General features: G+C 47.1%; 1 protein-coding gene across 5 annotated transcripts in view; it reads left to right on the forward strand.

Moving 5' to 3' along the window:
• Positions 1-5,109: 5,109 nt before the first annotated feature.
• The window catches only part of LOC136582410 (receptor-type tyrosine-protein phosphatase eta-like), a 124,548-nt gene continuing 117,190 nt past the window's right edge, over positions 5,110-12,467 (forward strand). For all 5 annotated transcript variants that reach the window (XM_066583440.1, XM_066583441.1, XM_066583443.1 and 2 more), the window contains exon 1: positions 5,110-5,445. In XM_066583440.1, coding sequence (XP_066439537.1) covers positions 5,386-5,445 — 60 coding nt within the window. In that variant the 5' untranslated portion in view covers positions 5,110-5,385. The remainder of the gene's footprint in view (positions 5,446-12,467) is intronic.

Below are 12,467 nucleotides of genomic sequence, written 5' to 3' on the forward strand. Positions count from 1 at the left end.
CAATAACCACCCCCAGGGAAAGGATAGTATCAGGTTCAGACTCAGAAGTGTTACGATCATGTGGGCAACTAAGCACGGGGCCCACACGATTGTGACCAAGATGGATACACATGGTTTTCAAACAATTGGCCCTGTGCTACAGGGAGGATGACATGGCCCTACCTGAGCGAGGACATCGCCCTAATAAAGGGCGGCCCAGCGGTCTTCGGATCTGGGCCCTACCTGCTCCTAGGAACCACGGCACCAGAACAGGACACATACACATGCCACATGACAGGGACAACTGGACAAAACAAGAACACACAGAGCCAGAAAACACACCATACAGCAGCAGACACTAGTAGCAGGTGTTAAGCTATAAATGCCAGGTATTAGTTGAAATTTTGATCAAAATATGGAAGCCAGCGGGCCACGTCACGGCTCCTGGCTATACCCCTAGTCCCTACACTAACCAGGAGTCCAGCGACACCAGACACAGTTCACACTGCAAGCTGCAACAGCACAGACAACAGGACACAAGTCACACAGCAAGCTGTACAGGACAGACAACAGGACACAAGTCACACAGCAAGCTGTAAACTGAAGTAACATGACTGCTAATCCTGAACACCAGACAGACACTGACAGGAGCTGGGTTTATATGTGCTGCAGACTAAAGGAGATTGGCTGCTGGAGAATGCCACACCAAGCCAGCTCAATCACTCACCACCTGTGGAGCTCTGCTGCTAGAAACCTTAGTACTATAGGTCCCAGCAGCCCAATGTAACAAGAAGGTTCCGGAGTACCAAAACTCCTTGATAAGGCATCAGCATTAAAGGGGTTGTCCCGCGCCGAAACGGGTTTTTTTTTTTTTCAACCCCCCCCCCCCGTTCGGCGCGAGACAACCCCGATGCAGGGACGTACAGAAAGCTCACCGGAGCGCTTACCTTAATCCCCGCGCTCCGGTGACTTCTATACTTACCTGTGAAGATGGCCGCCGGGATCCTCTGCCTCCGTGGACCGCAGCTCTTCTGTGCGGTCCATTGCCGATTCCAGCCTCCTGATTGGCTGGAATCGGCACGTGACGGGGCGGAGCTACACGGAGCTACACGGAGCCCCATAGAGAACAGGAGAAGACCTGGACTGCGCAAGCGCGGCTAATTTGGCCATCGGAGGGCGAAAATTAGTCGGCACCATGGAGACGAGGACGCTAGCAACGGAGCAGGTAAGTAAAAAACTTTTTATAACTTCTGTATGGCTCATAATTAATGCACAATGTACATTACAAAGTGCATTAATATGGCCATACAGAAGTGTATAGACCCACTTGCTGCCGCGGGACAACCCCTTTAACGTTCTTCGAACCGGGTCGGTAGGTAACCAGAAAGTTAAAATGTGAAAAGAATAGGGCCCAACGGGCTTGTCGAGCATCTACCCTCATAGCTGAATCTAAATAAATAAGGTTCTAATGGTCTGTGAGTACCGTGATCTGATGACGTGCCCTTCCAAAAAATGCCTCCACTCCGCAAAAGCCCATTTAATAGCAAGTAACTCCCAACTGCCTATATCGTAGTTCTGTTCCGTAGAGTTTTCCTGCCACGGCTTCTTCCCACAGGTTGCGATGCGATGACCCGACTCCCCACAGTAGAGACAAAGGTTCATCTTTAGGCGGTATTCCCGTTGTTGTTTAGGGGTCATGGTTCCCATCTCCATGGGTTCTGCAGAGGGAAGAGATAAGGTTCAGAGGAAGTGGACGGACGAACTGGACTGGCCTGAGTGGATTGTCTGGCTCTCAAGCGGCAGTCAGTCAGAATAGCAAGTGACATGGCTTGCTCCAAGGTCTTAGGCTCAGGGTGCGCCACCAATAGGTCCTTAAGACCTTCCGCCAGCCCAGACATGAATAAATCCTTCAAAGCGGCATTGTTTCACCCGGATTATATGCAGTGCTGACGGAATTGGGAACAATAGTCCTCCGCCACACTCCGAACCTGGTGCATGGTTAGGAGGTTAAATACTGCGGGTTCGTCGTACAGCTGGCCCAAGGCAGAAAAAAAGCTGTCAAGAGACTGTCGGGTGGGAGAGTCAGATGGTAGAGAGAAGGTCAAATTTTGGAGTTCCCCCCTCAGGTGGGTAATAACCATACCCACTCTCTGGTATTCCGTGCCAGAAGAGTGGGGTCGGAGGTCAAAATAGAGCTTGCAGCCCTCTCTGAAAGTGAAAAACTGGCTCCTCCCCTGGGATAAGAAATCAGGAAGCGTAGCCCGAGGTTCCGATACTGTAGCAGGGGGCTGCACAGAACTCATAGCCACCAGCTGTTCCTGATGCTGCTGGTGGGTGGTAAGGTCCTGGACCTGGTTCGTCAGAACCTGGACCTGGTTAGCTAAGGCCGCAACAGCCTCCATCGAGGGGTTCAAAGTCGCCGGTTGGATGCAAGGGTCTAACTTCTTAATGGCCAGTGTTACTGTCAGGACTGGGGTCCTGGATACTGGAAGTCCCTGAAAAACCCTCAACCTCTGTCCCTACCTACTTGCCAACCTGGGCTAAGCCCCAGGGCGACAACTGGATGACAGTCCCTACACTCTCTAGGGAAGCGGGACACGGGGACTGACAAACAGACAGACACTGGAACAAATAATACTAAAGCAAGTCAGACTATCCGGGTTGGCAACAAGAGGGTACGCGGTACAGAAGGGTCAGGCAAAGGCAAATTGGGTCCAAAAAGCAGAGAGTCAAACGAGAGTCAAAATACACGAAAACACGAGTGCAGCTGGAAGACCAAACTAACACTGGCAAGGATATGAGCACACAGACAGGTTTAAATACTGTCAGAGCTCCCGCGCCAGCAGCTGATTGGGGCGGGGAGTCTGACAGCAACCGAGTACACCCAGCAACGCTGGGGAACCTGCCCCCAGCCCTGCAGGAGGCAGAGATGAAGACATGTGCTGGCTTGCCATGGTGCCGAGGATGCGGCGCGGGGCAGCACCCGGCCGTGTCCCTAGCAACCCGGCGGCAAGGAGGAGCCCGGCGGTCAGGGGAGGTAACCAGGGCCGGGGCTCCCCTGCGCCGCATGGCAGCTGACTGGGTGGCAGGACCGGCAGTGAGGGCACGGAGGACCCGTGAGCCGCCGGTCCTGACATACTAGAAAACGATGCCAATCAAAATTGATGATATCCTTTGACTCTGAGAGGTGAATATCACTCACCTGGCAGAAGACTAGTGACAAATGTTTCATACAATAGAACCTGGTGAGGGAGAACGGAGAAAACGAACATTGGGCATTCGGCTGTAAACTACGGTACGTGTGCATTACACAGAGGATGGAACCCACTGATATCAATGTTTTTACATGTGCATTTCTTGGGTCCCTATAGAAGTCTACGGGAGGTGCGCAAATAATGCGGACTTAGGGCGAGCACCCACTGGCGTTTGCGTTTCCCGCGGGAAAAAAACGCAGCGTTTTCGCCGCGTGTCCCGCGTTTTTTCCGCGGCGTTTTCCGCGGCGTTTTTCGCTGCGTTTTCGCGGCTTTGCCATTAATTTCCATGGAGAAAAATAAGGACACATATGCAACTGACAGTTCCTATGTTAAAAACGCAAACGCAATGCAAAAAAAACGCCAGTGGACAGGAACACATGTTATCTCTATGCCTGTGCAGGAAAAACGCAAAACGCAAAACGCAGGTAAAAAAACGCCAGTGGGTGCTCGCCCTTATGTGCGAGACGCTGCATGATTCTGTGAATGAAAGAACACATCTGGCATTCATCAGGCTACATAGCCAATTTAAATCAGAGCGTGTTCTTCTGCTGCGCGCAAATCAACACGCCCTGTGTGCGCAAAAAGTACATTTAAATACGCGTGCAAAAGCCTCCTACATAGCACTAATATGTCGCGCTGGGGCAATCTGAAAGGATGTGATATGCGGAATCCACAAATCAGGGCATCCATAGGTATGAATGGGCGTCCGCAAATGGACTTAAAACATGCGGATTTGATTTGCGGACCATCCAGCATGCTCCATTTTCTGCGGATTCCCGCGCGTACAGCTTCTATTGAAGTCAATGGAAGTTGTCCGATCTGCGGCACACCCGTAGCTGACACTGCAGACTTGCCGCGGATCCCACGGGAAAGCAGGAGATTACGAAAAAAAACAGCGTATGTGCGAGGTGCTGGCCGGCCCATCCGCATGTTTCCACCGTGCAGAAGAAAGAAGATCTGGCCAGGATGGAGGAGAGCCACGCAGGATATGGAGAGGTAAGAAAATGTCGCATGGCTGCCGGCACGGGCGAATTCCGTGTGCCATGGACATAAGGCCTAATGCTATGTGAGAGCAAGTCCTTCTTTTCTAGATCTTCCTGCTTTTTTTTCCAAAACCCGTGCGCAATAGCACAGAGTTTGAATAGTCGAAAAAAATTCTGGTTCATGCGCTATATGCTCCGTAGCGTCAAGTGTATTAGCGCATGCACCCATCTGTTTAAGTCCTAATACGCAAACACACGCGCAAAAGTGCCTTGTTCATAGCGCCAATATGTTGCGCTGAAGTGTGTGCACTCGCCTGTGTGATGGAGCCTTGGCCGCTATGGATTTGCTACTGATTTTTAGAAAGTCAGCAGCAAATAGCCCCCGTGTTGAGGCACCTTTCATTGAGGACGGAGGGCGGAAAAACCGCGGTAAATTGCACACCGAAATCTGAAGGCTACCTGCGGATTTTGATGCAGAACTGAAAATGACTCAAAACCTGCCTACAATTCCGCATCAAAATCAGCAGTTAGATCAGCGGCTTTTGGCGTTGAATTCCACGTCTTCGGATTTGGCGCGGCGTCCTGCAGCGTAATTCTGTCCCATATGAAAGGTCTCTTAGGGAAGCGATGAGGCACATTGATGCGAGTATTTGACAACCACTCGCAGGCAACCGGCGCAGCTGGTGGGAGACGTAGTAGTAGAGTGATACACGTAAGCGGGGACATAGTAACCAGTAGGGGGGGCTACGAGGGGTCTTCCTTGTACATTGTCATGTTTGCAGCCAGTCCAACCAAATTGTGCTGGAATGTGAATGGGGAGGGGGAGAGGGAGAACTACTTCCTCACAGTCCTGGTGGGAAAGGAATGCAGGACAGCAGACCCCTCATCTTCCCCAGCCAGTGACTACAGGGTGACAGCCCCCCACACAGTGCAAGCAGGGACTTGACCCTTTGTCCGCCCTGCAGAGGACTCCCATCCAGTCCTGAAGGTGTTAACGGGTCCTGCATTTTGACACTGGAGTTTTTGCTCCACCCAAGGAGTTGTGCTTTCTCCTCCAGATCTCACATTACTGTGGAGCATGAGAGTGAGAACAAGGGCTGAGGCTGCAGAGATCCACTGCCATGTCCTGGGGGGGCACTACAGCCTGAGTGGGTGACCAGGTCCTGGAGATGGGGGCTGGGAGTCCTCCTGTGCTGCTCCTGATCATCACAGCGCTGCTCCTGCCAAAGGTGAGACCCTCAGTGACAGCTGCTGAACTTTCCACAGCTATGTAGATGTAGCAGAGCTGAACTTGTCACTTTATTCTTTTTTTGCTACATACTTTAGCATTGCTACAATTGTTTGTAAACTCTGTAACAATAACAAACTCAACTCTGCTACACATATGTAAATATCTGATTGCACGGTGGCTACAAAGTACATACGGTAGTCCTATGGACAGTCCTCAGCTTCTGTGACATGCTGGAACTTGTAGTTTTAGACAGGTGTAGTATATTTGTGTACGGTAATTTGTACAATTCTATCTATTTGCCATTCATAAAACCTGATGGGAGTTAGATTATCGAATATTCTGGGTTATTGGATGCCAATAATAATAAAAAAAACCAAAAAAGTATAAAATGTACTTGTACACGGCAGATATTGAGGACAGAGGAGTTCTGTTATTGGTACCGCTGGTTCTCCAGTTCTGTATGCTACATTGCGGATTAGCAGATTCTGTAGACTAAGAAATATTGGGGCTAGGGCCAGCTTCACACAGGCGCTCGTAGATTTGGCGCTACAATACCCAGAGCATAGAACCCATTGATTTCAGTGGGTTTGTTCACATTTCCGTTTTCTGCGTGCGCAAAAAAAAAATAAATCATGCTCTATTTTTCAGCGTGTATGCGCACCAGAGGTTCCCATAGAAGTCAATGGAAGGGGCACAAATGTGAGCGTAATATGCAAGGAGGCGTGTGATAGGCTGCGTAATTCCGCTGGAAAAAGAACACATCTGGAGCTCGTTAAGACTAATTAGCCATTTAAATCGGTGCGTCTTTGTTTGCCGTGCGCAAATGAGCGTTAGCATAAAAAGTACAGTAAAATATGATGACGTGTACGCAAGAAAGCATTGCTTGTTCCGCAAAAGTGCTGGGCTCGTGGTGCACAAATACGCTTCCGCACGTGTAAAGCCGGCCTGAGGCTGTATTTATACTGGCGAGTGTGATATTGATGCGAGAAACTGAGGCCGATATCGCACTTATAAATTAGTGATTGCAATGCGTTTTATCAGAAAAACGTATCGCGTCGCTTTATATATGATCACGTGCATTTCTCACGCACATGAAAACCGCATGGTTTAATAATAAATATAGAAAAATCTCATTTCGCTCGCAAGTTCGGTGCAATTTTTTTCCCCTCTTCCATAGGAACTGATGAGCCCCAAAATAGGATGCGCTGCGATGTGTCCGCCTGGGACCGATGGGCCGAGAGAAAAGTGCTCTTGTAAATACACTAAAATGAATGTTACTTTCACGTATGAGCAGCGTCCATAGCGCCAGCGGGCAGAACCTGCATGTGAAACTCACCCGTGTGAATACGGCCTAAGGCTAGGTGCATGCTTGCTTTAAAAAAAAGTCCGTGATGCAGCCGCAATAAATGGGCTTCTGCAGTTCTTTATGGCCTCTGTAAGCGGTCTGCGTCTTTTTTTTCCGTATGCCATCCATTTTTCATGTCCTTTAAAAAAAAAAAAAAAACTGAAATGGGCGCACTTTTTTTTTCTTCTACACATCTTAAGAAAAAGGACGGCATACGAATGGCATCTGAGTTAGTTTTTTCTCAATCCTCATTGACTTGAATGGGCGAGTCAGATCAGAATAGCGCATGCCATGAGTAATTCACGTAATCCGCATTTCTGTTGTGTCCATCCGCCTGGACTAATATGGGGCCGTTTGTTGTCAGTGTGGAGTCATTTTTGTAATCGGACTCTGCATTGACAAAAAAAAGTCCAGTGCACTGGAGGTCTGAATGTTGTATTCACAATCAATGGTGGTCGCATCGCTCGGACTCGCACCGATCACAGATTAATGGACTATCATGGGGATGAAGCGTCAATCTCTAAAGCAGCGGGAGATTTGTGTGTTGCCAGATGCACAAATCACGTGTGAATGGAATCATATATATGAGCGATGCGGTGCGGGAAAAAATCGCGGCATGTCCTTTTTTTTTCGCGTTTCTTGGAATGCATCACTCATTGTTTTCAATAAGACAGGAGAACGCATCTCGCACCTCGCCATGTGCACACCGGTGCGATGCCAGGTTTACCATTGAAAACAACGGGAAACACTTGCTGATCCTCCGACGTGCCTGAAAGCCGCGCCGAAAGATCGCTGTTTAACAGAAGTGATGTGCGGCGTTTTTGTCCTAAAAAAGCCTTGCATCACGTGAAATCGCATATCGGCGAGTGCGATATCGTGCTTGACGAAGTGTAGGTAGCCTAAGAGTAGAGGACCCCTTTAACATGCTTGCATGCTGCGGATTTGTGCAATGGGCGTGTTTTACTGGATTTTTTGCGTATGCAAATTGGGAACATTTGCGCAAGCATGCGCCCATTGCTTGCTATGGGCAATTAAGTTAATTAGTTCAACATGTGCTATTTTCATATGCAGGAAAATGGAGCAGACTGCGTATTTTTTTGCACGAATGAAAAGTGTGTGCAAAGTACGATTATATGTACGAACTTAAAATCAATGGGCGCACGCAAATTTTGGCCTGTGTCACACGTCTTACACCCCTGTGACACGGGCCTAAGACGAGCGCTACATGCTGACTGAGGTCACATGCGCAAAAAGATCGCGTTGTACCCCCTCAACATCGCAAAGTAATATTAGTCAATGAAGTCGCATTGCAGCGTTAACGTTTTTGTGACCCCCCCCCCCCCAAAGTCGTAAGGAATCCGAGCGTGCTGATTTCTTGCAGTTGTTGGGTCATAGTCGCCTTACTTTTTGGAGAGCTACACTGAAAACTTTGGCCAGGTGACCAAAGTAGCCATATAGCCCTAGCCTAAGGGGAAACAGTTGGGCAATGCCTGGGCTCCGGGATCCAGTAGGAATCCGGGGATCTCCTGTCTAGGAGACAATGAAATGTAAAAAGGTAAGAAAGCTTTGAGGAAGAAAGCTCTCCTGGAGACCTCCCGTTAACGACTGAGCTGAGGAGAAAATATTCTTATCCAAAGGACTTCAAAGCAAGGGTTTTAATCTTCCCATAGTTGAACAAAGTTAAGGCCCATTTGGACACAACGATTATCGCTCAAAAGCCATCTTTTGAGTGATAATCGTTGCGTGTAAATGTGCCCATCTCTCACTTTTTTGCCAAATGATGATTTTTAGTTCAGCATGAAATCCATTGTTCAGCAAAGAGCTGATAAGAAGGACCGCACGCTGTGTTCTGCCTGGAGAGCTCTGGTTACATTGTCTCAGCTGTCAGCCCCGCGGCAGAACAGAGGATATTTATTCAGAGAACAGCGGGTAGTCTGTTCTCTGAATACAGCTCCCGGAGGCTTACACCCTACTAATTGGTACTAATAGGCATTAGTACCAAGTAGTAGTTTATGCAAATTGATTATTCAAAAGCCATCTTTTGAGCAATCATCTCTGTGTCTAAATGGGCCTTTAGAGCAATAAATGAATATGTAAAGCGTTTCAGGGCTACTTGGGGCTCCTTTTATCAAGCATATGTAAGATCAAAAAGAATGTACCTTTATAGGGAAGAGGAGTCATACAAATTGATGAGAGGGGCGCGCTTGTGTACAAAATAGCAAACGCCTCCCACCTCCCCCCCACGAAAATGACATCACTGCTGGGGTAATCGGGCCCCGTGGTGAAGTGCATATATACCTCTTTCAATGCCGACCAATGATTAATGGTGTTTCCAGTTTATATAGCAGGATCGGCAGTTGTTTCTAAAAGGGGAAGCCCATGATGAAATAAACCCCTAGGCATGATGACAGAATCACGCTACGTGTCATCAAACGGTGTGGCGCTTAGAACGCTTTCCACGTAGTGACACCAACGGAACGTAGCGCTGTATTCCGAAAAGCATTCCAGCTGTAAATGACAGCGGAAACAAGGAACAGAATGTATTCCATTCAAGAAAGGAAGAGTTTACCTGCCATCCCTTTGAATGTTACTAGATGCCAAAAAATGGTTCCTTATATTAGATATTTAGAGAAATGTCATTAAAACGCAGATCTAAAGTATTCCCATTGAGTAATGCAGTCACTAAGGTGGATATATGAGTAATGTGTTTGTTGGTGTACAGAAAGAGGAAGGCTTCTAAAGGTACAGATAAACGAAACCTACAAGATCAATATACAAATCTGCACAGACAGGGATACTGCCAGAATCACAAAATAGATACAGAATTGTATCGATTGGGGAACCCTGGGAAGAGACCTAATGAAAAATGGAAGAATGTATAAAGATTACATAAAAAACTAGGCAGATATTTTCCATCTCCTTGTTGTGACGAAAGCACATATACATTAAAGGGAAATACAGATCTACACGTATCACATAGGTCACAATTAGATCCCATCTAACACCTCATTTAGACCATTGGGGACGGGCAATTTAGAGAAAAGATCCAAAATATCTCCTTCTTTTAGTCTAGAGAAGTTACCATACTCCTATTTTCTCAACTGCTGTTATTCTTAAAGGGCCAGGATCACCATTATGATATTCGTCACTCATTAGTGTTTTAGCACATTTTCGGAGCGCTGCCCCTTTATTTATACATTTCTGTCTAGGAGCAGTGATTGCTGCTGGATATGGGCTGTTAGTATAATGTAGGGTTATAATGTCTCATATCGCCATGCGGTTATTATATGGGACCGCGATCTGCCCGTTACCCACAAGTTATTAACCTCTTATCATCGGTGCACAATAAGGTGATGTGAGATGAGATTCACTTCTGGGTCCTTATTCCATAACTTACGAGATATCCTCACCGGACCCATTGATAAAACCTTTTCTTGCTCATCGGATGAAGCGGTACTGATATTTAAAGCAGAACTAAGTTTCTGCTGTTTTAGATGTGCCATAGTAGAGCTGATTTTTCATATGCAGCAGAGCTGGGTATGTCCAACGGTGGAGTAGAGCCGACTTGATCACATAGCACAAATCACAGCTTAGAAGTTGTCAGCTGTAGCAGAGTGGAGTTTGCTGGGATTCAGTTACTAGTTTGGGCATATTTAACCCTTTCCAATCCACTGTCTGACGTCTGAAGACATTCTGATTGAAGGCTGTACAGCTCCGATGTCGGAAGACGTCCGGCAGGGTATTCTTACTGCATATTACTGGCCGCTCTGTTGTCAGGGACCTCTCCAGCATGTCCCATACCGCAGTACTGGCTCTAGCCAGCAGATGGCGCCATTGTAAAATGGCAGAAAGAGAAAGCCCCCTAGGAAACCCTGAATCCAAAATTGGATTGCAAAGGGTTAATGCTGACAATTTCTTCGCATAAGTTCTGTCCGATCGCAATATGGACGGGACTTGCACGAGAAAAAAAAACATTATTCTCTACACATTGGTGATTTTTTTTTTTTTTTCTTCCCGGTCCAAGAGTCTGAGATAGGAAAAATGGCACCATGTCCTATTTTTGGGTGATTCTTGTCCAAGAATCGCCCATTATTTCCTGTGGGAGTGTGAAAAGATTTGCATCACACCCTGAAGTCATGTGATTTACATGCGAGTGATATCGCACTCATCCCTGTGAATACACATTTATCAGATAGTCGACTGGAATTTCTAGTTTCTCACATGTAGAAGAACTGAGGGTCACATCTACAAAGCGTTTTATGCCAGTTTTGTGCCAGCGGGTATTTGTTCAAAAAGTTGTGACTTGCTTTTTTGCATCCGCCTACTTTTACTAAAAGTGGGCGGGGCTTTCCTGGAGGGTGGTGGCCATCCCAAATGAACAGATTTATCCATAATTTACACCATAAACTGGCGTAAACTATGCCAGGATTGTAAGCCAGATTGGACCTGATGTTCGTTGCTGAGAAGGCGCACGGATGCGCGTAATACATGAAGAGGCATGCATTAAGTGCATCGGGGAGAATCCTAGTAAGCCTGCTTCGGAAATGACTGTTTTAATAAACTTCCCCCTGAGTTCCCCGTGTGAATTAGTAATTTCAATGATACTGTAATGTGTTAATTCTTCGCTCTGTAAATGACCCCGCTAATATGACCCAGAGTCAATGGCTATTGTAGAGGCAGGAGGACTGCAGTTACACATGGAAGACATTGGCAGATGCCATGTAATGTCTTGTTTACCCCGCACTTGCACGGGGCATTCAGCATCGCACAGGACAAGCTCCATGCCAGACACTTGTGACTTCTGACTTGGATATCAGGTGCCCCTTAACCCTAAACTCCATAATGCCACCTGCTGCCATATATGGAGGCGTCACTCCGTACCGGATCTACAGTATATACACAGCAATACCGTTGGTTTGGGGGAGTCACTCCGACCACTGACACGCCATCGCTGCACTTATATCACTCTGGTGGAGGAATAGACACCCTTGTATGCCCTGTTCCTTAGGCTATATTCACACAGGCTATTGCAATCTAATTTTTTTCATGCAACTTTCTTGTAATTTTCATGTGTTTTTTTTTTTTTTTTTTTTTTTTTTTTCCATGTGTGATTTCCATCCGTACAGTACCAGAACCAAGCTCAGAACATAAATGCAGCACAAAACCACCTAGTACATAGATACAGTACCAGAACCAAGCTCAGAACATAAATGCAGCACAAAACCACCTAGTACATAGATACAGTACCAGAACCAAGTTGACAACAAATTCAGAAGCAAGCTCATAACATAAGTACAGTAGCAGAGCTAAGCAATTGTGATGTGGGGGCGCCGATAGGCTGACAGTGGGAAGTTACCCCCCACTTATATCTGCCTGGTGACCCCATACAAGCTGGTGGCCAGCTTCTTGTGCGACCACACGGGTCATATAAAGCTAAGACCTTGCCATGCTGGACAGTACTGATATAATAAGCGTATGATGCTTGTATTTCGGGTCCGCAGACCCACGGTAAAGCTAGGACAGTAAGGACACACTTTTGAAATCCATACATAAAACGGAGGCAACATAATACAGCATGCTTAACCCTTTACTACCTAGCACCCTGTACTCTTCCTGCTGTGCTTTTTATATTACAACCTCAGCCAATTGATGAGCGCCTACTGAGCGTAACTCAT

This window comes from Eleutherodactylus coqui, chromosome 11, assembly GCF_035609145.1.
Source record: "Eleutherodactylus coqui strain aEleCoq1 chromosome 11, aEleCoq1.hap1, whole genome shotgun sequence".
NCBI lineage: Eukaryota > Metazoa > Chordata > Amphibia > Anura > Eleutherodactylidae > Eleutherodactylus > Eleutherodactylus coqui.